The sequence below is a fragment of the Blennius ocellaris genome, assembly GCF_963422515.1.
Source record: "Blennius ocellaris genome assembly, chromosome: 5".
Classification (NCBI taxonomy): Eukaryota; Metazoa; Chordata; class Actinopteri; order Blenniiformes; family Blenniidae; genus Blennius; species Blennius ocellaris.
This window is the reverse complement of record NC_137654.1, coordinates 20,785,506-20,811,918: the sequence shown is the minus strand read 5'-3', so window position 1 is coordinate 20,811,918 and position 26,413 is coordinate 20,785,506. Positions and strand designations below refer to the sequence as shown.

Genomic DNA, 26,413 nt, shown 5'->3' with positions numbered 1-26,413 from the left:
CTGTCACATAATAAACTGACATTAATAATTGTGTTTGAAAACGTGACTCAAAGTCTCCGATCGACCGCAGATGTCGCCCGTCACCTTCTGATGATCTGACCAGGAAGCAAACACAAGCGTCATATTTGTCTTTAAAAGCACTTATTTCAATCCTTTAAAATGATCTTTTTCTTTCATATCAAATAATATTAACATTTGAATGTCGCCTCATTATATAGATTTGGCTTTTTATATGTTGGTTAACACTTTAACTTGTAAAAATGCTTTGTAAATCAAAATTGATACTTGTTTTTAATATCTCATTGTCCTGGGGGGGGTGCTTTTTTTGTTTTTTTACAGCACTGTGCACATTCTGCTCACAATGAGCCCCCTGTTACTTGGAAGAGAGGTTAGACATTCACTGAGGGCATGTGTGAAATGTGCTTCTATGTAATTGCACCATGTGTAATACTTTGTCACTTTGTTGGGTGAGATCATTTACTAATGTAGTTGTAGTTTTTGTATAAAATGGCTGATTTACTTGGAGAAAGACCGTGCTTTTAGATTGAAAAATGTTATTTCTCACGAATAACAGTTCACAGATGTTTTCAGGAAAACAGTTGTAAAGGTGTCAAACACATTTTAGTTCATGGGCCATGTACACACCAACTTCATCTTGAGTTGGCCGGTTTTGGCCCACGAGCCTTTTGTTTGACACCCATGTGATAAAAGGCTACTGGTAAAAGTGCTGCACACACTGCGCATGTATGTTTTGTTTAAAACTGATGACAGATACTAGAAATTGAACATGTAGACATAGTTTACCACCTTTTGCCTTGATCTACTTTTTATTACTTTCATGTGTTTCAGTTTGATATTCCCCGAAGCTCTCATGAAGTAACCTCAGGTAAAAAAAAACAACCCAAAAAACAGTACCGGTAACTTTAATTGTGCATTGTTGTAAAAGAGCCCTGCGGAGGAACACATTGAGCAGATGCACAGATTTCTTAAATTTTAGATGACCGCAGGGACTCACCTGTGAAATGCTGAGGTTAACCTTAATATGCTTTATATACACTCAGCCTCCCTGAAGCCGCTCAGTTAATGCTTTGTGCAGAATTCAGCTCTGCTGGTATTGAAGTCAGTAAAAGCTCCCATCCACAGGAAGCTGACATGTCCTGACCAGTCAGAGCATTAACAATTTATAGCTTGAGAGACATGATGTAATCTAAAAATGTAAATAGAAATGTAAATGCCATCCCAGACGCTGTAACTGAACCAGGTTACATTTATTTTTAAGCATCTAAAAAAGTGCCCCACTTTTCAAGTAGAGCTCCAAGAGATTCCAGTGTGGTTGTTTTTACAGTCTAAGGCATTGTTCACAAAATATCTTTCTGCAAAAAAATACATTCATTTTAATGCAGGGTAAAAAAAAAAAAAAAAAAAACATATCTAAAATATATAAAACAATCATAAATCATGTAAGTGGATAAAATTCACCTTCTTTTAGAGCTAATCTAAATGTGACAAGGCGGCCTGTCAGATATGTGATAAATGAACTCCTTAGAGAAAGTGAATTATCTTCTGTTAAAGCCAAGCTTGGGAACTGAAGGCATACTGTAAGCCTCCACTTGTCTCAGGAACAAGGTTTTTTTTTTTTGGTGTGTGTTCACATGAAAAATTAGCTGATTTTCTTTTCAACAATCTATTTTAAGCTGCTGAAAGTAGAATCTATAATTAGCTTTAGTTGAGTAGATATATTGCAAAATAACTGGTGCAGAGCCTGCCAGACAAGATTTGAGGGCTGAAGAGCACGTTGACTTTTTATTACAAAGAGATGGTGTTGGATTTACTACATTTGCAGCTTGTTTGTAGTTACATTTGATACGTGCGTGAAGGTAGTTATCTGTTTGTTTGGTTTTCCCAAGGAGGGAGGCATCGAGATAACCTCACGTCAGTGCGGTTTAAATTTCATAACACACTCACGTAAGGTTTGTCCGAAATATGGGGTCAGAATTCGAGGCAGTGGCATGTTTAGAAGTCAGACGAAAGGTTAGGTTGAGAGTACGCCCACGGAAAAGATTATAAGGTCATGCCGATGTTGAGCTTTGTTAGAGTAAAATTAAATGTTAGGCCGGTAGTAAGTGTTTACTGAAATAAACTATTGGTTCCTCCTGAGGCTGTCCAGCAAAGCAGATAAGGTACAGCCATTCGGTTGCAACACAAAAATCCACCAATCTGCAAATTGCTCACAGGTGTGCGTATGCCCGTGTGTGCGTGTGCATGCATGTGTGTGTGTGTGTGTGTGTGTATGTGCGTGCACACAGAGGAAACCTTCCGCCCTGTGGTTGTGCTGCATCCTGCTCGCTGCATCGCCAGCTCTGCTGCTTGCATCCGCCTCTCGGTGTGTCTTTGCAACTCTTTCTTTGACCTCATTATCACCATCGTTAACAGCCATATTTGTGACTGCGCCGCTCATCGCCACCATCTTCATTGTGTGTTTATTTTTCTTCATTGTCGTCGCAGCAGTGGCATCGGCGGGACTATCGCCACCGTTCTCGTCATCCTCAAAATGCCGCTTCCGTCACTGTCCTCATTTTATTCCCAAACCTCTGAAACCATGACGGATGCCGGCACAAACATTCCTGCATCCGAACTGTGTGTCACTGTTGAGCATGCTGCAGGGGTGTTGTGCACAAACTGCCCCCCCCCCCCCCCCCCCCCCCCCCATGCCAAAATCTTGTTTCCCACTTGTGAGCGTCACATACTGTTAAGTATGCTGAGAGACATCTTGCATTGTGTTCTCTGGCAGTTCAGAAATACGCTCGTTGTATGTGTTTCTCCTCTGAATATTTCAGAAAGGGGGGGGGGGGGGGGGGGGCTGACAAAATGTAGGCAGAAGCAGACCGCTGATGACCTCCTTCTCATTGCCTTCTTTTTTTTCTTCTCCCTCTCGCTCCGTACCCTCCCTCGCTCCCCTCCCCGCGCTCCTCGCTCATTCTCCCAGGCTTCCCCGCTATTTCTCTCACTGTCTTCATCATCCTCCGAGTCTCATCACTCGCTCCTCTCTCCTCCCTCCCGCACTGTTTATCACACCCTCCCCTCCTCATTTCTCCTTCATGCTTTAAGTGTGCTCCCCTGTTTCTCTTCCCCCGTGTTCTTGCTTCGTCTCCCACCTTTCCGCTCCTTTCATCCCACTCATTTGCTCTTGTGTCTGATCACCCCTCTCTTACCCCTTCCCTTTCATTCAATGTCTTCCACTCATTTCTCCTCACTGTGATGTGCTCTGCCTGCCTTCCTGCCTGCCTGCCTGCCTGCCTGCCTGCCTGCCTGTCTGTCTGTTCCAGAAACGGCTGTCTGAGGCCTCGGATCTGCTAATTCATTCGCTGTGCATCGCCTCACATATCTGCAGGGTCAGGCAGACAGACAGAGAGAGATGAGGAGGAGGAGGAGGAGGAGGAGGAGGAGGATGAGGAGGATGAGGACGAGGAGGAGAGAGAGTAGATCTGGAGGAAGAAGGAGAGGGACCAAGTAAAGAGGACATGGAAAAAAAAAAAAAAAGATGACGCTTTATCTCGAAGAAACAGAAAGCCAAAGCCAGATCCGTTGCTGGTTTAGTCCACAATTTCTCTCTCACACATGACATATACAGTTGTATACAGCTTGGCATGACCTCCTTCTTCATATTGCTCACATTGTCATTTGAATTCCTGATGTTAAGGGCTATTTTTGTCTCCTAATCGAATATTTTCCCCACATCGCTGCCACTGTGTATGTTTCCTGAGGAAGGCGTTGTATATCTATCTGTGAAATGTGCAGGGCAGTGAGGGCAGGCGCAGACAACAGCTTGTAATCCCAAATATCTTGTCCTGATAATTGTTAGGAAACAGAGCATCTTCTCGTGTTCAGCTGACCTTTTGGAGTCTCCTGATTTCATTCTTCTGTTAAACTGCATTTATGCGATTCAGTGAAAAGAGATCAGTTGATAAATATTCACATGACTGAGTAGTGAGTAGTAAGTCAAACTTTTTTTCATGGACTGAATTAATAATATGACCCACTTAGATGGTTGATTATAGGGGGTCATTTAAAACAGGGTCAAATGGATGTTTACAAGCAATGGAAACGTAACAGCTTCCAGATGGCATTTTCAAATTAGTAACAAAAGAATAGTGTTGTGTGCAAATGATATGAGCATAAATGATACAGTTTAATTGTTTAGTTTATTGTTGGCATATTTACATAATTCTAAACCACACAAGCCTGAAATGTGAAACATTTCTCCACATGGGCAGACACAGTACAAATGCAGATTTGTTATTGCTACAGTCATCAGGATTGACATTGAAGAGTGTTTGTTTTAGAAAGTGTGTTTCATATGACGTCTGCTGTTCTTCACAGGTTAATTCAATAGAGTAGCAGAACTGATTTCCATGTGTGTGACTCACACACGGTTCAGGTTTTAATGAGCTACCACATTTAATTGAAGCTGCCATCATTGGTTACAAAGCTCTGACAACAAAAGCATATCTGTATTAATAGTACCTTTACTCATGTGGGGTGATAGATGTGTGAGTAAATGTGCTTGAGCATGTAAAGTGTGTTGAGACTGTTGAAGCAGTGAAATATCAAGCATTTGTATGTACAAAGCAATTACTGTATACTTTTAAATGTTAAGAAAATATGGTCAAAGTCTGTTGGTGAGATATGATGACTACTTCCTTAACTGCATTTGCTATTTTGCAATCTAAAATGGAAATATTAAAGCCAATATCCAAACCTGACTTCGTTAGTGTTTAATCACCTTCAAGGTGTGTTATGTTTTTAGTACTTATTAGTAAGGTGTCATGTATTGTAAGCCTTCATAGCACAACAGCAAGTTGCCTTCTCGTTTGTTTTACATTGCCTTGTTTATTTAGGTAAATCATAAAATCCAGCTTATGGCTTAAGAAATAACCACAAACTAAAAAAGATGCATGGATTGAAAGCGAGATGAGTTCGTTACAATCTGCTCCTTGCCACTAATTCTGACACATTGCACCTATAAAAAGAGAAGCATATCTAGCAGCAAACACAGCATAAAGAAACCCTATCATTTTTTAAATGATAGATGATGCATCCAAACTGTTTAGTGTGGGAAGAGCATGAAAATCTTGTTGATAAAAATGGGACTTGAGTTGATGGCGTAGCTGCTTGTGGAGGGATGATCCCATCTGTGTGTCACAAAGGTAAACGGACTTGAGATTAATGTAGAACATAGTGCAACCACTGCCAAATGTTTCACTATATAAAGTATTATAAGTGTGTGTCAGTGTTTGAAGACGCTCTGACTGGTTTCTTGCAGCACCAGTGTGTCGGGTCCTTCGACCAGGAAATCTCCTGGTAGCTCAGTAAACTAACACGAGAGTCTGTCTGGCTCGTCAAACGAATGCTACGGTATCATTTGATCTTTTTTTAACAGCAAAAAGAGAGTGTGATGAAACCGTTTCTGGCGTGCTCATACTGGCTGCTTGTAAGGTGTTCTATTTTCTGTGCATTATTCTTCTGAGTCAAATTTAGGCACTGATATGTCAGAAAGAGACGATGACAAAAAGCTTGAGGCAAACACACACACACACACAGACACACACACACATACACACCATTCCTCCTCACTTCTCATGCTCATTGCAGCATCTCTCCCCCCCCCCCCCCCCCTTCCTTCTTTCTTCTAATGTCACTCACATGTGGTGTCCTTGCTCTCTTCCTGCTGCTGTGTCTTTGCAGGTTTACCTGAGCGGGTCTGAGCGTCAGAGTTTGAGCTTCAGCGAGAGTGAGGGAGGAGGTGAGACGAACTGGGTGCCATGGAAGACGGCAAGGCAACAAATGGAGGCGACCTCAACACCTACCAAAACCTGCTGCTGCTGGGAGCCATCGCAGCAGCCTCGGCCTTCGTGGTCACCATCCTTATTGTCCTCGTCTGTGTCGGCTGCCAAAGGTAAGATAGCCCCACTACCCCCCCCCCCCAATGTGAATAAATGTCTGGAGCCGGAGTCGCATCATCTCTGTTGCCCGCTTTTTGTACCCTTCCGGATAATTCTCATCATCCCCTCCTTCTTTTATGTGTCTTTACTTCTTCCGAAATCTTCTCCTCCTTTCTTGCTTTTTTTTCTTTCTCCCCCCCCCCCCCCCCCATCTGTGCACTTCGTCCCTGTTATCCCCTGCTCCGAGCGGAGTGGCAATGAATGTTAATGGCTGCGAGTGTCAGATCAGATGAAATTATGTTTACAGGACACTGAGGAGACAGGCCAGAGTCAGAGCAGCCTCACATCATCCCTCTGAAGCAAACTGCTCAGCAGGCAAAAGCAATGGACGCCCCACGGTTTAAAAAGGATCAGACTCTCGAGCCAGGCAAGAGCAATAGAAGCAGCCAAGGCCTTTTTTTCAGCACCCTCTGGGACCAATCGGAGGCTGCACTGTGGCTTTGTTGCCATGGGATACACAGATAAGGATGTAGAGAAATGTCAAACCAGCTTGTGTTCATGGCAATAAAGCCACACTATTGTTCCAATGTAAAGAATAATATACACGCTTTATGAAAGGATCAGTGCTCAGTAGTTCACCGGTTTAAATTTGCTTTATCGAGCACAGATGCCAATCTGATGATATTGATTTCCTTCTATTGATTCAAAAATGCAGTAGTAAGTGTGGCTGTTCTCATGTGACCTTGTCGTGTAATTTTTCCTTTAACCCCCTCCTGTGCTGGGTTATTATGAACGTCTCCAATGGGAGGTCTCTTCACCTTCCCATGGTCCCCTTGGGCTATTATGGCCTTATGTTTGTACAAAAGACTGCACATAACTGACAGGACATTATTTAGCTCTCGTAACTCAAATATGACAATATCTGTCATTTTATGGTGAGCTATATCTCAGGGATTGCTGTAGTATTTCTCTCTTTGTACATGCTATTTATTGCTACATTCTGCAACACAGCACTCAGATCTCACATATCACGTGATGTGGATCTTCACCCTTCCAAGTGAGAGAAAACAGATGGAAAGAGGGTTCACACTTTCACACCTGCAGCGAGCAGCTTTTTTTTTCTGCTTACCTGATACCGTCACTCTCTCACCATATCAACTGTTTCCTATAGATACTGTCCCCTCCAGGGACCCGCAGTGGTGTGTAACACTACCACAGATACATCTGTCTCACTAAATGAATACCAAGTAAAAGAGAAAGTGTTGTGAAGCAAACAACGGAATAGTAAGTCTTTGTCTTGAAGAGAAAAATGAAAACTCACTGAAGGTCATCCTCTGCTCTGGCTGAATCCTGAGTCACGCTTCATTCACTGTTTGTACTTATGTTATCAACCAAGGACTTTTATGCCCTACCACAGTTGGCTGCTGATAGTATCTCTCCGCTCCGAGTGTGTCGATGTTCTCTTTCTGTCCACTGGCTTTTGTTGACCTTCCCCACTTTGATGTTGTGTCAGGAAAAGCAAGAGCAAGCACCCCCCAGCTGGAGATAAAGGGACATCTGTAAATATGGTGAGACATGCTTTCATTTTCCTTCTCGGCTCCCCCTCTTCCTCCCTGTCTACATCTATTTTTGTCCTGTTCCTTATTTCCTTCCATAGCACTTTGTATGTGCAGATGCACACGCGTGCGCCTGTAATAACATGTCTGCATGTTGTGCGACAGCAGGGAACACTTCGGCATCCAAAACTGAACTCCATGAGCAAATCAGACACGAGGCTACATGAGATCAATCGCTTTCCCTGCAATGGAAACTGTGAGTGATGAATAACAGTTTGTATGTCAATATTCATTATGCTACCCGGAGCCATTACAGTATTTCAGTCCTGCTTTCTCGTTCCCCTTCCTCTCTGTCCTCCTCCTTTCCCGTGCAGCAGTTAGTAAGAGTCGTCCGGCCAGCATGGACCTCCTGCTTCTCCACAGTCGGCGCTCCCAGACAGACCTGAGGCCCTCCCACGGACGCCAGCTCCCCCAGATCCCCACCAGCCCCCAGGGTTCTGGCCAAGGAGGAGGAAATGGGGAAACGGGCAGTGACGGAGGTGTTGGAGGAGGAGGTGGAGGAGGAGGGGGAGGAGGAGGAGGAGGAGGAGGAGGAGGAGGAGGAGGAGGAGGAGGAGGGGAAACCAGAGACCACACCTACACTGAGGTGGGTCTGCGCAATAATCCCACACCCACCCACTACCTGGACGACGGCCTGTATGAAAGCGTGGCTGTCCGGGAAAGTGACGCGGGCCCCAAGGTGCAGTCTGCCCCACCGACCACATCGACCAACACCCCGGCTTCAGCCAGAGCCACGCAGAGCCCCACGGCTCTGGCCAACGGTGGCCGTAATGGAAATGGGAACGTAAGTACATGCGAGTATGTATAGAATTGTCAGGCAAAACATGGAAATAGATTTTCATCCATCCTCTAATTCACTTTATCAAAAGCAACAAATCACACCTGATTGGTAAAAGTGAAGGTGTGTTACACCCTGGACAGGTCACCAGTTCATCAATGGAAAAACACAGAATGACCCAGATTCACACCGACAGACAGTTTAGCTTCAAAAGCAAGTTTTTGGACTGTAATAGAAAACTGGAACACTTTGAGAAAGCTATGCTGGAATTCAGTCAGTACATCTGATCATATCAAGAAACCCCAATTCCTTTTTTGCATTTCTCGTTTTTCATTTGGATGGACTGTCTATTGCTTCTAACTTCGCATTATCATTATTGTTGATGTGATGTGATTCGTTACACCCATACTCTGAGTTTGGCTCCTCCACCCTGCAACTCAGGCAGAATAGATCACGGATGGATTATATTATTGTGATATTATAACATCCAAAATCTGTTTGAAATTATAACATATATGCCGCTATTGTCTGTAACTGATATTCATCATTGGCCCATTAAAGCTGGACATTTAGGGTTGAATAATAATGGAACTTTTTTGTGTTCAGAATTCTAGATTCTAATTTCTATTTTATTTTTCTTCACATATTTTCTTGAAGGGTGGAAGAGGGAACGGGAGAGGGAACGGCGCTACCAACGGACCAATGGCAGGAAGAGGTAACGGGGCGAGCGGGGTCAACAGGTCCCCACTGTCTTCTGTCAGTTCACTGGCCATTCAAGATCCATCCGGAGCAGAGTACGCATCCATACGAAAGTTCAGAAAAGTAAGTACAATTGTATGTTTTTGCACTTGAATAAAAGTCTTCCAGATGATGCTCGCTGAAGTTCCCCTTCTAATAGATTTCTACCCACAGGTCCTAAGAGCTTGTATGCTATGTTAGTGGCAAACACAGTGGTTGTAAAAAAAATAATAATAAAAAAAAAAAATCCCTATCTGGCTCTGATTTATAGGATGATTCGTCTACACTACATATACAATATTTCCCTCTCCTATGTTCTATTTAGAGAGGTAAGATAAGATCAATAAACAACGACCCACTAACAATACTGGTACGCCTCTCACCGGCACCAGAAGTTCAAAAATACTTTTTCTCTAGAGGTTTGTTTTCTTACTGAAAGCTCTGAATATAATGTTTTGAATGCTGATTCAAAACCCCAAGGTTGACAAGATAAACAGGAAGGAAAATAACGGAGCCGACAGCCAGTCAGACAGCCAATCGAGCGTGAGTGATTCACCCTCTGCTGCTCCTCCTCCGCTGCATCGCAGTCAGGAGTTTCCACGCAAACCACTGGAACCATTTCACCTGCACTCCTTCCCAAAGGTACTGGAATCACTGGATCAATATGCTCTGTATTAACCTGGCATGACATACAGTGTTACCTCAGCAGCTGCCTCTCCGAGCTGTAGGTCTGCCTCTGTATCACCAGAGGGCGCTATGCGCAAACAAACTGCTGTTTTATGTCAAGACCTCTTCAGAGCAAGAAAGTAATGTGAAGAGCAGACATTTGATGGATACAATTCACAATTTCCATAATTGCTAAACTTGAGAAGTTCCTTCCTGTTCAGTGTTTTTGAGTTTTGCCTGAATGTTTTTACCACATAAAATGAGCTGAATGTGCCCGGCGGGATGGTATATAGGCACAAAGCAGTTCTGGAGGGGAAACAGAAGGACAATGATCGGATGGTGATCAGCTTTTCCTGTGGGTTTACTGGCACACACGTTTGTTTTTCATGAATGTGTGTTTGGCAGACCATAAAACAGCAGACTTTTTATGTGTAATTTAGGGAGATTGATGAGGTTGTTAAAGTATTTTATCCTAACTGTGGCTGTCAGCCGAGTTGTTGACTTATACTTTTAATCTGTGCATGGTAAATCCGTGTGTGTGTGTGTGCGCGAGAGCGCGTGCATGCGAGTGTGTCTGTGTGTGCTTCCAACACCCCTTTGCACTGTGCTACTCAGCATGGTATTAAAGACTGGAAGGATAGATTATGTAAGGGCCTGGCAGTCTGCCCAGCTGCCTTGCCTCCTCCAACCCCCCCCCTCTCTCTCTCTCTGTATACTGCTGTTGAATCTATCAACGAGCCCATCAAGAAACAGCTCACAGGTAGCCAGCAGACAGTGTGAGGATAAATATCTTTTCACATATTTACTCTGCGCCGGCTTCTATTACTCTCACTGTGCAGGAGGAGCATATAAAACTTTAATCATTCTTGGTGGCAGGCGCACACAACGCTACATACTCTCTAATTGGCTACTAATTGGTTTTGATCACCTGCAGGCATACAGATTTTTGGAAATATCAGTTTTTTGGCTTCGTGATTGTTTTATTGCAATCATTTCTGAATTCGATATTCATGTTTTTTGATTCCTCAGCAGAGGAATTTGTTCGATACAAAAAACCTTTGCTATTTCTATACTGAAGCAAAGTGGTAGAATATTTTGGAGTATCTGTTCTTTACTGTGATGATCAATCTCATTTCAGGTGTTTTGCGTGGGGCAGACATTAGAAAAATTAAATCAACCGTAAGCATTCAAATTGCTGCTGATTGGACTTTGCGTAAATTGCATGTTTTCTCTGCTTCTGTCGTCTGGAAGCACTTTACTCTGTTACAGTAATAAGTCAAATTCACTCAGTCATGCATACACTCACAATCTAATGACAATGCAATGTGCTTGGCCTTCTGTGGAAATGATTTTGGGGTTTGGACATATTGAGTGAGTGAGGTGAGACAGGGGATCAAGCCTCCAACCTTGGGGTTGGAAGACAACTGTGACCAGACGAGAGAGAAACAGGCCACAACTGGGAGGAAAAGTGCCTATTGAATGTGATGTCTGTGACAGGAAGAACAAGGAACCACATAGCGAAACGTGAACCTGGCGACAATGACAGTGTAGCAGCAGCTTTTCTGAGGGGAAATGTTTGATGTTGGCTCCAAGAAAAGAAACCGTTGGAGAAATGTGCTTCAAAAGAATGAATGTTCATGCTTAGAGTTCATTTCAAAGCCTGTTCTTTTTGATTGTACTCTTGTGAAGCCGCTGGAAAAACGTGTGTACTGCTGCCTCCTCGACAAAACATCATATAACAGCTTGAGTCAGCTGTAACTCACCTACACATTTTGCATCTTCCGTGTCGACGGTCAGATTTCTCTTATTGTCCCTAAAATCACCAGCAGCTTTAATGGAAGTTGGGTTTTGGCGGCATCATCATTGTGTCAGTGGGTCTGTCTGTCATACGGATATTTTTTTTGAATGAAGCCTCATAGAGCAGTTTGTCAAAGAAAAAGCTGTAACTGAATCACTGACTGAGGAGACATCAGAGTGATGTTGGTGTTCTCAAAGACACACAGACACAGACAGACAGACAGAAATATGGTGACTGTTCACCTAATAAATTCTAATGCACCACATCTTTTACTATTCACATCTAACACAATAACTAGTCAAACACTTGTGAACATGAATAGAGGTAAAATATGTTTTAGCATGTCTTGAATAAGTCATTCTTTTTTTCTTTGCTAATAGTGGAATCATTTCTGACCTGTCTGGTGGATCAGTTCAGTGTCCAGCATGTCCAATAATCACAGTAGTTATACGTCTCTGGTAGTCCTTTTTGGGTCACGTGGGTTACTTGAACATTATGGAGAATGATTAAGCATTGCAAAGACATTTGACGTCAAACTTATCTGAGCTTCTGAATTAATTCTGCTAACCAGGAGGCAGTGTTCATTGGCAATGGAGAGCAGTACATCTGGAAGCCTCCAGAAGACGATGACATTATCACCTTGCACCCGCCTCCACACCGCGGAGAGAATGGACAGGGCCACCCGTCACCCCCGACTGCAAAGGAGGTACTTCACGTACGTGTGCGTGTGCGTGTGTGTGTGTGTGTGTGTGTGTATGTGTGTGTGTGCGTTTGTGTGTGCATGCGTGCGCGAGAGATCACAAAGAAGACAGGGACAACTGAACTGGGCGGTTGACCGGATAGACTACAAGCAGATGGATAGACAGAGAGGTCTCTTATTACTGCTGTGTTTACCAATGGGGCGCCTATTTGATTGGACACACCGTCATAACACTGCTGCCCTGTGACCTGCCTGTCATACAAGGTTTCTGCTTACAGCCAGAGGTTACATTACATGCATCCAGCACACCCACCCCCACCGCCTGCCTGAACCCTGACCCCAATCTCCCAGCCCCCATTCAACTATCTGCATTCAATGTACAACCACACAGATTGGACATCAGCGTCACCTGCTGCCAGATCACTAATCGTCACTTTGCAATCATGGAACCGCGTGCTGTTTATTCAGTGTGTTGAGGCTGAGCTGACTTTTCGTCACAAGTCAAAACAGTAGACTGATATAACAAGATCCTTGTTGATTGACTATGTTTATGTTTTTATATATGTATAGCTCTGTATTTGCCCAGGATAGTCCTTGAGATTGTCAGATATGCCTGCGCCTCTGGTAATATGGTTATCAGACACAACTCTTTATATAATGTAGTTCAACTTCGATTGTAAATAACCCTCAAACATTTGTAGCTCAATAAAAGCAGATTTTTCAGCACAATTTCCATATCTATCTATCTATCTATCTATCTATCTATCTATCTATCTATCTATCTATCTATCTATCTATCTGTCTATCTGTCTATCTATCTATCTTAGTGTAGTAAGTCTGCTGTTGAGAGGGCGAAGAAGTCATGTCACATTCTCCACCACATGCGTTTCCACATGCAGCGACTCCTCCCCCCACATGTCCACTCCCCCTGCTCTCTGCTGGACTCAGTATGATATACAGAGCCAGTTTGAGAACTTTTGTCGTGCCTGTGGGGGCTGGGGCCTTCAATCTCACTCGATTAACGGGTGCCCCTGAAATAGACCAGTCTATTCTTAGTGTTGGACTGAACTTAATTCTTTCATTTTTATTACCTTTCTTTCCTCAGCTTGCCAGTAACTTGGAAGGAATATAAGTATTTTTTTCACACACAATCAAAACACTTGTGAAAAGTAAGAAATTTATTTTCCTCGCACAACAGATAATCGAGGTGTACAACAGAATGATGGGAGAGTCTTGTCTGTTTGGAGGCATATTTACAGTGCAGCACAACAGCAATCCCAACGGGTTTTAAGATGCTTGTAAGCAACTTGTCTAAGCCTGCGTTTAGTCGAGGAGTTTGGACGCTGAATGTGGAGATTAAGGGGTTAAGTCTCTGCTCTTGAGCTCTAGTTAAACTCCTCCTCTGCAAATCAGACTGGTACACAAAGCAGCTGGCCTTGACTAGGCTCTGCAATCCCTCTCAATGTATTTTTCTTTCTTTCAGACTGTCTTTGCGAGTATTTTCTTTTCCTGACTCCCCCCCACACTGGTTTAGTTGCTGCGTGTTTTTCCATGCAAGAGTTTGTTGTTGTCCTAACTTGCCCATATGCTCTGTATCTTCTGGAGTTTGTCAGTTGTTTGCCGTCAAAAGGTGTTGAGTTTCCACTCCCAGCTCAATCTCCTCCCCTCTGCTGGCGCTCTACCCTTCTGCTCCACTCCCTTTGTGGCTGTTAGGAGGCGCTGCCTTCCTCAACCAATCACATTACACAGAGCATATCCAAACAGATGAATATCAACTGCTTGAAGACCGTTTGGGAAAGTGTGCCAGTTTTTTTGTTGTTGTTGTTTGTTTTATCAAGCAAGTTAATACTATAATACACAAGAACACTGATCATGCACATGCATATTGCAGCACAAAGTAACTGCAGCTTGTACAAGCCTCGGTCCACGCAGTGTGTCACAACAATATAAAAACTTAAAATAAAAGAGCACAGGGTAAGAGGAGGAGTAACAAAAACATACAATACGAAGGCTTCCTCAACAGCTGCTGCCTAGTTTTGAAATCCCCATCATCTTGTGACTTCCTTCCTCTGCTGCACAGAGCAGCACACTTTGTTTGCACTCATACATGCATGCACTTGCACGTACACTCATGCTGCACATTATCTGCACACCCTTAGACCATACGCCAGGGTCTTTTGTTTATCTAAAAAGGTCACACGAGAGATTTGTGGGGGCAGGGTATGTACGTCGCTTGAGATCTGCTAAAGTCAGAGGGGAATGAGAGACAGAAATAGAGATGTTTCCAGACAAAGCCATCGTATTTTGCACTTGAATTGTATTTTCATAACACATATATATGTATATATATATATATTGTAATGGTTATACTGCAAAGAAAGATTAAAGTTAAAGTAAGGTGTGCAGAAGAAGTTTTTTTTCAATGGTCTTTGTGATCTCAAGTTTCAAGCTTGGGAGTTGAACAAAAACAAAGCTAATCTGTGTTAGTGTGTGTGTGGGTGTACGGGATTGAGAGAGTTTGCATAGGCAGTGTTTCTCGGGGGCAGTAGAGCAGAGCTGCTGCTTTGGGTGTGAACACGGAAGGTAAACATGGCCATGCCCCACAATCCTCTGCTCCGCTACTCCCCGTGTGGAATTTTGACACAGAAATGCCAGAGGTCGCAGTGCTGGTTTATCAGAATTCCGTACAAGACGCCGCACATGCTGTAGTGAGTCAGAGATATCAAATATTACACGCTACCCTGTTGTTAAGCGCTCGTGTATATTCTACATATGCACACATGCACCCACCTGCAGTACATGCAGCAACAAAGCATGTACATATTGCCTCATTCAAGTCAAATGAGATTTGACCAAAGTCCATTAGTGAACACTGTCAGGCTTTTTTTTTTTTTTTCCTGCAAGTTGGCTGACATCCAGATCTTTCACAGCACAACCCGCTCTTCTGTTGCCAAAGCAGTTGTGGTGAAATTTTAACAGGTCCATCCAGCACAAAGCTACCTCTGCCTCGCTGGCTGATAACACAGTTTACTCATTCTTATCCTAACCCGTCAAAATAGGTCATGATACAGCCGAGCGTGAGCTCTGTCAACACAAGTGCAAACTACTGCGCATGCACACACAATCCAAGCTCAGACAATCTTTTGTACATATCAAATCCACAAAATGATCAGTTCAGGCTTCTGTCAACACATTGTGCATTTATTTCTGGCATCCATCCAGACTGACATTTGTGCTTACATAATTACAGGAATGATAGAAACATGTTTATTTAAGTTTTGATACCATGCAGCATGTGTAGGTTGTAGTTATTAACTGACATCCCACTCTGCTCTCAGATTGCAGACACCTACTCCATCGTCTGTAAAACCCAGAAGAAGAAGCCGCCTATGGAACACAATGGAGCAAAGACCCTTCCGCGCTCCTTTGGTGGCGACAGAGGCTCTCGGGGCCGAGGCAGAGGAGTCCAGGCCCAGGCGCGTTCCCAGGAAGAGCCCGGCTATGAGCCGGTGGGAGACAGGTCCTGGACCCCCACGATGGCCGATTCAGACCCTTCATATGCGAGCATCGACACCCACCGGAAACGGGAGCAAGGGGGAAACAACAGCACAATTGGGGGTAGTGCCACTCTGAAGAGAAAGAAGCAGACGTCACAACAGCAGCCGGCAGCCCCAGCCGCACCTCAAGGCTCAGGACCGCCCGTCCCTCCTGCCAGAGGCCTGCCGGGTGGGGAAAATTTCTATGAGACTATCAGCGATGTGAAACAAGGAGCCAACAGCTCCAGCACTACCACCATTTTCACCTTCAATGATGGAATGGAGATGTATGTCACTGGCCTGTAACCGGCTGACAGGCCGAAAAAGGACCCAGAATCCCGTGAGAGTGCAGGAGTCTTCCTGTTCACCAGCCCACAGGTTACTGTACATAAACATGAGGCCCTCTTATGTCAGACTACACGAGGATCCATTCTGTGTTGACATCAGGTACAAACAGGGTCTTAATCCAGGTTCAGACTTCCCTCGATTGGTCTGTACTTCAGAACCAGCCTAAGCCTAGTCCAGCCCAAATATGGACCAAATACCTTTCAACAAGAAAAAGAAGAAGGAGAAAAAAACACAACTGGAATATACATCTTCAATCTACTGTGTTACCATACTCACGTGTGTGTGTGTGTGTGTGTGTGTGTGTGTGTGTGTGTGCGTGTGCGTGTGCGTGTGCGTGTGCGTGTGCGTGTGCGTGTGCGTGTGTGTGTGTGTGTGTGTGTGTGTGAGTGCGTGTGTGCGTGCATGCATGTGTGCACTGTTTTCCATTATATCTTTATTTTTATATGGACACTGTACTCTTTAAAGAGTATGTGGTATAAGTCACAATCTGAGAAGAACACACTTATATATATATATATATATATATATATATATATGTGTGTATGTATATATATATATATATATATATATATATATATATATATATATATATATATATATATATATATGAAAAAAGAAATGTGCATGCGTTGTGCAAAATCACATGAAAATAGATTGTAATAAGCAATGAACTTGGCTGTGTAAAGACAAAAAAGCACATAGGACACACACACACACACACAAATGCCTCATCTTGGTGAGGGAATAAGTAACCTAAAGCATCAGAGTGCGAGTGATTTGCTGTGCTAAACTCTCCCTAAGAAAACATCTAAAACAGGTTCTCAGTGTGCACTGACCTGTTGCCTGGCAGGCATTATTGTGAGTCAAACACATGCTTTTAATTTGTCGTCCTGCTTTCACACAGCAGCTGTCTTCATTCATCAGATTATGATTGTTGTGCACTAAGCAGTTATCATTAAAGACCCTACAAAAAGTTTTGCTCAAAAATGTACATTTGATATGAATTAAGGAATTTGTTGAAGATTAATGTACAAATTTGACAGGCCAGAGGCATGTTGACACGCCGTAACACACACCCCCACACAGATACACACATACTTGGCAGAGTCACGTAGGGTGAAGCGATCAGGTCAGGGGCATCGAGTGGTTTGCACAAGAATTTCCCCAGAGTGATGTGGGTGACAGATTTCACAATGCAAGACCTTCATGGTGTCACTTGGATAAAAGAGAGTTTAAAAAACAATAAAATAAAAGGAAGTGAAAGTGTGTCCAAAATAATACAGGATGCTTCAGTCTGTGTAGTTAATATATCATGTCTTTTCAGCCTTGTGAACTGTTGATTTGTATTACCATTGTAATTTTGCACTGGACAGCTGCAGGACTGCTGGGCTTTATCGTGCATTAAAATTCGGTAAGGTGTATTTGAGCACAGTTTGCTATTTGCTTTTGAGGACTCAGGTCAAAGCCAGAGCCCCCCCCCCAGCTCACCAGACTTAAGTCTAGCGGTTGAAATAGCAGCAGAAGGTTTGGACTCCAAGGAAAATAAAGAGCTAGGAATAAAAATGACTAGCGAGTGTCCTTTGGAAGGTTGCCGTACCCTCCCCTCCCCACCCTTGTGTCCAGTCTCCGTGCTGAGTTTGCTTCCATTATGAACAATGGCTTTCCCATGTAGCTTTGGGGGACGCTAAAAAAGAGCGCGCAGAGGAAGAAAACAAAACATACGAGGCTTAATAAACATGCATAAGTACAAGGAGTTAAGAGGGATATTGCTCACTCCTCACAGGCAGAGAGATGAAGAAAGCGTTTGAATAATTTTACTGTGAGGCAGAGACAACCATGCAAAGCAAAGACGGGTTTTAGAAAGTATAGTAACATAAATTTATTAATGCTAAAGTGTCATAAAGTATGAAAAAAAAAAATAAAAGCACTCTGTATTTAAATGCACTGTTTATTTTTTCTTACCTACTGATAATGCCATTGGTTAAATAGCTCATACCACTGCCATGAAAACAGTATGTTTATGTTGTTGGTGCAATTTTTCCTGCTTGATCAAATAAGTGCATGCTTTGATATATGGAGATGAAAACAAATATTGTGGTACTTAATTGATCTTTTGTTTGTTAATCTTTTCTGTTGTACCTTCTTTTAATTGTGTAAAGCGAAGCAGCGTTCAGTCCCCTCCAAGGCAACAGCTTGGAGGGACAGGGGAGAAAGAAACAGAGAGGAGGAGCCGCCTGGAGTTTTTGTTTATTCTCTGCACTGGTGGACCAAGAAAAAGTGATAGAGGTAGGGAGGAGGGGAACGTTGTGCACAGCTAGTATAACACAGGGTGAGGATCATTTCAAATGAATCCAGACCTAAAGGACCCTCCTCCCACTGACACACACATACACACTGAAACATTCGGGCCGGTGTGCATTTCCAGTACCTATCAGGGAAGGAAGCACATTTTGCTTCGACTTGGTCAGCCGTTGTCTGTATCCCTCCCCCAGCTATGTTCATCCTCCAATAACCAACCCAGAACTACCCCCCACCCCTCCACCCCCGTTTTTATGCTTCACCTTTTTCCTCCCTGGCTGTGTAGGGGAGGGGCCTGTGATGTCCAGTTCTGAGGGACTCAGGGAGGGATATAGGGGCTGAGGAGGGGGCAGGCCAACCCAAGTCTGATATCAATGCACCAATGGCTCAACCACTGTCTGATATGAGAAATGGCCAACAGCTGAGATGCTTAACAAGCTCTGTCCCGGCTTCCCTTAAACAATGCAGGCTGGAAATCATCACCACACTCAATCCCTTCTCTCTGCCTATCTCTTAATGTGTCACATTTTCTTTATCCTGACAAAAAGCACTGATCTGATATATTTTGTCGAACACTGTTACACACCGATCGAAACATGTTCATTGCACAAATACAGTATGATGATGTAAATGTGTAAAATACTCGGTTGCTGTTCTGATGTTGTTCCAATGTAACATTCAGTATATTTGTTTTGAGGAAAAAAAAAAAAAAAAAAAGATGGTTATCACAGACACGTTGTACTTTGTGGATGCAAAGTGTTTCATGCTTTCCATGCAGATACAGATGCTGTTTGTTAATTGTCTTCTGATATAATTATGGGCCAATACTGCTGTGACAGTTGTAGCCAATGTTGTATGTCCTTAAAGCACAGGGTTTAGTTAAAAAAAAATGAAGATGACAAAAGTACAACAACAAATATTATATAAAATATAGTGTGACAGTGCAGATATGCAAAAGATTGTAATGTTTTATATTAACCTTCATAAAATATTAAAGTGAGTTTTTACTTTTCTAATAAAGTCGCACATTATAACATATTTGCTTTGCGTGCAATCCTTTTCCTGAATCAAAAGTATCAAACTTGGCAGTACTACAGTGGGAAGTTGTTACCGCTCTGTGGCAGGCACTCATTAATTACAGCAGTGTGCAAAAATGTTACTTGTACAAAAAGTGAGTAGAAATTAAACAAGGAAACCGGTTATTATGAGGTTAGTTAGAAAAAAAAACATTATATTGATGAATTTCACTTATGCTACATAAACAGTAGTGTTGAAAGAAAACCATACATCACATATTTTGTGACTCTGTAACTTGAGGAAGTGGAGATATGAATACTGTAAAAAAAAAAAGCAATCTGTAATATACGACTGATGATGTTATGTTGAGTAAGCAAGAGGTCTGTAATTATTTCATTCCAAATAGTACCAAGTAGGTCTATTTTAAACAGAACTTCAAGGAGGAACATTATAATTAAGCCTTGGAAAAGCTGAATAAAACTTTATATAAATGGAGTGGAGGTACATAATGTTTATTACATTAGCATCCTGATACAAATCATTTCCAATACAGCAAACACTTGATCAATTATTAATTGGAATTGTGACATCGAGGGGGGAATAAACAGAGTGAAACGTGTACTGAAAGGTTATGCAAAGGACTCTTTTGAAAATGTAGTAAGAAGTAAGAGTAATAGTTACATATTGATTGTACTAAATGCAGAAGGGATGTGAAACATACAGCCAGTGGTCCAAAATTGACACACCAGAAAGTCAAATTCCTATTTATGGCTGTTTTTTTTTAGTAAGGTTAGACAAAACAACACAGGGAATGTATTTTGCACTTGGTGCCATAGCTAAAACATTGCATCGTTTTATAACTCCTAAGATATTTCCAATAAAAAAACAAAACAACAAACTACTTATTTACATTGTGTCAAAGTAAGTTAATGTCTTCATACCTCTTTGCACAAAAATAAGGGGAAACGTTTTATTATGATATTGTTTAACTTGTTTTAACCAGTTATGGTCAAAATGAGGTGCTGAAGTAAATATCCCTGATATTCAACAACACCATGATTGCATTTTGTGTTGTAAACAAAAGTTGATCAAAAGTTGAAATGATTAACTTTTTGGTTACAGAGAAGCAGATCAAAAGGTTGAACTATGACTTCAAACTTTTGGCCCACTCAATTACAAATTTGAGTATAATGACCCACATTGGTACCTCAATTCTACTTTAGTATTTACAGCAATGCCAGTGTTTGTCGCTGGTTACTTCCACTAAAGGGAATCGATGTGGGACCATCATTGAGTCACATGTAGAGGATGTTTGATTTGCACTAACAGAAATGCGTAGTTGACCGCTAAGGCCTGCGAGCTTGTGTCTTTGCCGCTCCCCCACATCCTCGCCTCGTCTGCCGGCTCGTCGTCGACAAACACCGGCCGGTAAACTGCCCGACACGCCCCGTCCTCTCTTCCACCCACATTACTTGAATAAAAAAAAAACCGTGATTGACAGAGTGGATACAGCCAATGGAAGGCCGCCTCGCTGTGGACGCGTGCCAGAGTGTAATGTTTATGTACGCGGCGGACCAATGGGAGCGAGGCGGAGGGGGCGTGGCATGGGTTTGGAGGAAAGAGGCAAAACAATCCGTGATCCTCCGGACCGGGCGGCTTTTTGGACATCCCGGGTGGCGGCGCGGCGCAGCTGTGCTGGAGGTGTAAAACTTTACATGTAGGTTAGCGTAAAAGTTCAGACAGCACCCAACAACGCGAGACAATCCTGATAAATGTATCTAACGCCAGCACTTTGCACTAAAACCTATAGAAAGCTGGTTTTCTTTCTTTAGTCTCTGTCCTGTCTGAATATGGAGTCCAAATATATTTTGGAGAAGTCGCCAGTCGGGACGAGGGTCGGCGGTGCTTCGGATTTTAACTGCCGGGCAGGCCGCTCCGTGCTCCGCGACGCCCGGGTCCCCGTGGCGGTGGAGAAGGGCAGCTGCACGCCGGCGTACATGCACGGCACGGTGCTTTACAAATTTGTAACGGACGGTGTCCCGGCGGCGGACGGTAGGAGCGAAAGGAACTCTCCGAAAGGGAACCGACCGTCTCCCGGCGGGCGGACATTACACGACGGGGAAAAAGTAAGTGTCCGCGGAGCCGGTGAAGTCACCCGCACGCCCCCAAGTTACTACTCGGGATACTGCGAGTAGCTGTCATTAGCGCAGAGTGATTCGCGGGTTTGACAGTTTAATTCGGCTTTCACGCGCCGCTATCGTGTGTTACCGGCCGGCGGCTGTCTGCCCGGTCCGTTATGGTGATTTTGCGGGGAAGACTGAGGACTTTTCCGCGTGCTGTCAGTGCGGGTTCGGAAGGAATCGCACGGTATCCTTGCCGCTTTAAATGGCGGCTCATTCGGTGTGCAAAGTTTACAGTGGAGGGGGGCAGGGACTTCAAACTGAAGGCTGACCCCCTCCCCCATGACTCCGGGTGGAGCTACAGCGTGGGCTTCCTGCTCCGCCAGGCCCGGCCGGCTCCACGCAGTCAAACACTCGCGTCTCATCTTTTCTGTTCCATCTTTTACTCTGCCAGACCTCAATTTTATTATACACGTCTTGGTCATTTCATATGCATACAATTTTGAACTGAGTGCATGTTTAATCTTCGAAATAATTTCATGTAGCAACTGGGGTCAGTCTCTACCAAGCAAAACGTGTATCAGGAAAGATAGGATCTTTAGCCCGTGCTCACGTTTTTCATATCGAAATTGTGTAGTCGCAACATAAAAACAGGAGTTTATTCATTTCATTTCTCATATCTAATAGCAGTATAGAGCAGGGATGTCATAGTTTCAGGGGCCACATGCAACCCAATTCCATCTCGACTGAGCCAGACAGGTAAAATAGTGCCATGATAACCTTTAAATTTAAACAAAGTTTTTCTTTGTTGTAGTGTAGAGTATATGTGATGGAAATATTCTGGCAAAATCAATTATTTTTTATTGAAAGTGACTATATCCTCAACATAAAGCCCATTTGAATCACTGCAAAAATACAGTAAACTATCAAAATAAACTTCTTTAACTGTTGCTTTATGCATGTTTTTCCAAACTCACCATGACAGCATGGCTTTGAGGCTAATGCTAGTTTTGCCTAGAGGTACCTGGCTTTCATATCTCAGCTTGGATCTCAGCGTTGTGTTGTGTTTATTGTTAAGAAATTTGTTAAAAGAAAATTGCTTGGTGGATTAGCAGGCCAGATTAGAGCCACTTACGGGCCAGTTTTGGCCCACGTGCCTTATGTTTGACACCCCTGGTACAGAGTGTAGCTCCAATGACAAGCTGATTAGAAATGATAAAATTCCACCCATCTATCCAAAACAAACTGAATTCGTCTGTAAAGTGAGGCTGATTGCACACAGTCTGAATTAAACATAGCAAGACTTGTTACCTTCGGTCTTATCTTATATTTGCTTTTTTGTGGCGCAACCATTTGTCAAAATATGAGTGAAGACATTTCCATATTACAAGCAGACTAAAATGTGCACCGAGTCGTGATTTAATTGAGCCAGTGAATGCTCCTGTAGCATTGTAATATACTGTATCTATCCTCGTTTAAAATGGACCAGTTCACACTCTATATGACTAAAAGATGAAGTCGCTGTGTGTTTGTACTACTATGCTTGACAACATTATCCTGACCATTCATATAGAATTTGTGAATGACCACGTTTTTGTAGTACCTATGTGTTGATTGGATAGTGGGCAGAAAATAATTTTTTCCCCCAACACAAAACATAAATACAACATGAAAGAAATACATTTTGTCAAAAGGAAATTAAAACATTAGTGTCAATTTTGTCTGACAGGAATTCAATGGTTTAAAAAAAAAAAAAAAAAGAAGCTTTGTTGATGAGTCACATTATGGTTTCTGGGCTTAATCAAATTAGAAATCAAAGCTGCCACTGACGATATCGTCTCTGACTGAAGTTGAATGAAAATTGCTCCGGCACAGATAACCCGATTAAATGTGTTTTTGTGCCTTGTTTTCTAGAATGGCTTCGGGGACCAAAAAGACATCGGTTCCTCTGGGATCCTGAAGAGGTCCAGTCCCACTCACTGCCCTGCCATCAACGGGCAGCTGGCCGGCAGCTTCATGCCTTTGGACATCAGAAACCCAGGGAAACAGGCGGAGCTGGTCAACGGCTTCAGGGCAGCACAAGGGCAGACAGTACCACAGACGGAGAGACAGCCGCTCCCCTCCTCTCACATCCCTGTCCCCAGAAACAGGTACGGAGACTACATCCGGTGTGCCTTTATCCTTGGTTGTGATTCTGGAGTGTTGTGTGTCCAGCTACAAAGACGACACGTCCAAACAAATGCCCTCATCTCGTTCAAACTTTGCCATTTAAGCACAGACTTTGGGCAGATGTGTACTTGGCTCAGATGACCGCGGACAAAACTATAAGACTCCTTTATTTAATGTTCTGTTTTTATACTCAACCCCAGAGTCGGGCTTTTTCAACAAAGTCTTGAATAGAAGTGGAATTTGCCATCTGGCTACAACTGTGCAGTGGTCGGGCATGAATGGTGTGGGAGTGGACTGCTAAACTGACCGCGTGTTCGGTGTCTCATCCAGTATAGTTTCGAAATTTGCTGTAAGGGGAGCCAGAGCTCGAGATGACTGCAGTTATTGCTCAATCACTCGATCGGTGGGGAGAAGAAAAGACGGCGATGAAAACGAGACTGTTATTCTATGTTTTACTGAGTGAGAAGTTCCAGACATTTGAATGTGTTTAATAGCGATAGGATTTCAAATATCAATAGGCTGCCTGTTATCTCTGTTGACCCTCTGGCAGACGGTGTTGGTGGATGTGTTACCGTGATGCACTCGCCCCGTGTCATTGCAGGAAGATAAACGTTATTGCACGAGTGTGTGCCGTGTTTGATCTGCCATGTGGAGCCCACTTTGCTTCCAGTGTCGGCTGTTTCACATTATTCTCACACACACACACACACACAAACACACACACACACGAGTGCGTGCACATTTTGCACCAAGGACATTTTTTTCTGATAGTGACTGAGTAAACGTAGATGCATATACAGACCGGTTCCCACAGGGCCAGCAGAACATGCATCCAGGGACAAGCCCACTTCACTGATAAGTGATTATGTAACAGTAAAGAGAAATGGGAGAGGCTGGAGGCGGTGCCTCAGCACTCCCTTTTCGCTCTGCACTGTCATTGGTTACTGTCTGTGTGAAGTCACTGTCTGTAAGACACTGTCTACTCTTCTTCAAAATGCCTGGGAGCAGTGTAATGTTGTAACACAGCAGATTCTTTTCAGCATTTACTTAACATGGGCTTATTTGTAGAAATATTTCTTTGAAGAGATTATATTTTTATTACATATATGGTAAGGTTAAAACCCGATTACAGATGCTCAGAGTGTATTTGCAAGTGTGTGTGTGTATATATCAGTGCTTGGGGCTTTAAACACACTTCCTCCATTTCCTCCTGCTCTCGTCACATGACTTTCACATGCTGCTGGTCATGTATGATGTGAGCGAATGTCTCTGGGGAGCATGCAAGACTGAACACGCTTTTAAGGCATGAGCGATTTCGTGTCTTATCTTTCTGTGAGTGTGTGTTGAAGTATGACAGCCTTTTTTCAATACAACAAAACGGGTATTTTTCTGCCGCCCAGATTTACAAACCTCTCCTCTCCACAGCTTGTTGATGGCTATCTCAACACGCCGCCAACACAACAACAGACTCTGAGTAGATAGTACACAGCCGCTAAGAGAGGTTACATAACGTTATAGAACCGTGTCGTCATATTGGTGAGCTCTCTTTCGTTGCTCCATTGAGCTTTCAGATTAACTCTCTTGTCTTTGCCGCACTCAGAATGTAATATATTTATTTATATTTGATGACAACAAGCTCCCCCACTTTACTGTGAAGCTGTTTTTCTGAGCTACGAGTCACAGTTTATTTGTCATACTGGCTCAGTCACAACAGGATTTTGTTGTGAAACATTAACAAATAATGGAACAAAAACTGGTCAAAGAGGCTTTTGTGGCAAAAAAAAAAAAAAAGACAGAATTTGTTCTAATATTCAAATTGAAATATTTAGTATTTTTGTGTGGGAGCAATAAGCAGAAATAATTTATTTTTGTGTGCTTATTTGATAATTTCATTGACTTAGCTGTAATACAAATGTTTTCATATTCAATTATATAGCTGATCCAATAATATTTTCCTGATTTTTATTTAATCTTTTTTTTTTTTTAGACATCCTGGCTCTCGTCTGATGTGTCACATGTCGTATTCACCATAAATGAAAAGTGCAGTTTGAAAAGTGACTTGTTGCCACCCACAGTCACAGTTACAGGCACCTAAACTGTAAAGATTCTGCCTGAACCTCCAGTGTGTCTCTTTACTATTGCCTTTGCTGCGCATTTTGTCTTGCGCACAGGTTCGGACTGTCACACCTTGTCTCTTAGCCAACCAGTAGATCAAAGTAGGTCACTGTCTCGGAAACAAGCCCGGGCAATGATCTTGAACCAAGAAAAAGGAGGAACCGAAACATATAGTAACTCATATATGCGGGCACAGTGAAACCAACGCTCTTTATTTAAACACTCTCGCCTGCCATGGTAACGGGGCTTCTATTTATCTATTTCTCTCTCTCTTTTTTTTTTTAGTTAACCATGTCTGATTTAAGTCTTTTTCTTCACTCACACTCTACAAAGCACATTGAACCTGTCAATATTTATCAGTGTGGGAACAAAAAAAAAAGTTCAAATGAACCAACAAAAAAAAAAAAAAAAAAGGAAGGAAGCAAGAGGTGAAAGAGTATTTTGTTTTGATGTGAAACCTTTTCCCTTCTTATCTGTCCTTGGTCAGGTACACTGTCACCACAGCAGGGCCACACGAATTGAAAACACTGACTCTGCATAAACAAGACACCAAAGCAAGCAACTGCCATAGG

The 26,413-nt window shown here is 42.9% G+C and overlaps 2 protein-coding genes across 4 annotated transcripts in view; both read left to right on the top strand.

Moving 5' to 3' along the window:
- Window positions 1–5,822: 5,822 nt before the first annotated feature.
- On the top strand, window positions 5,823–16,080 carry LOC308130504 (uncharacterized protein; the record flags this gene model as incomplete). The annotated part of the gene is made up of 8 exons (XM_080496907.1): window positions 5,823–5,956; window positions 7,456–7,510; window positions 7,664–7,754; window positions 7,873–8,342; window positions 8,994–9,158; window positions 9,555–9,716; window positions 12,110–12,244; window positions 15,577–16,080. 8 exons carry the CDS (start codon window positions 5,823–5,825, stop codon window positions 16,078–16,080), a joined length of 1,716 nt encoding a protein of 571 aa, XP_080353033.1.
- Window positions 16,081–21,113: 5,033 nt separating this feature from the next.
- The window catches only part of slc2a4rg (SLC2A4 regulator), a 32,943-nt gene continuing 27,643 nt past the window's right edge, over window positions 21,114–26,413 (top strand). For all 3 annotated transcript variants that reach the window (XM_080497465.1, XM_080497466.1, XM_080497464.1), the window contains exons 1-2: window positions 21,114–21,563; window positions 23,472–23,707. In XM_080497465.1, coding sequence (XP_080353591.1) covers window positions 21,288–21,563; window positions 23,472–23,707 — 512 coding nt within the window. In that variant the 5' untranslated portion in view covers window positions 21,114–21,287. The remainder of the gene's footprint in view (window positions 21,564–23,471; window positions 23,708–26,413) is intronic.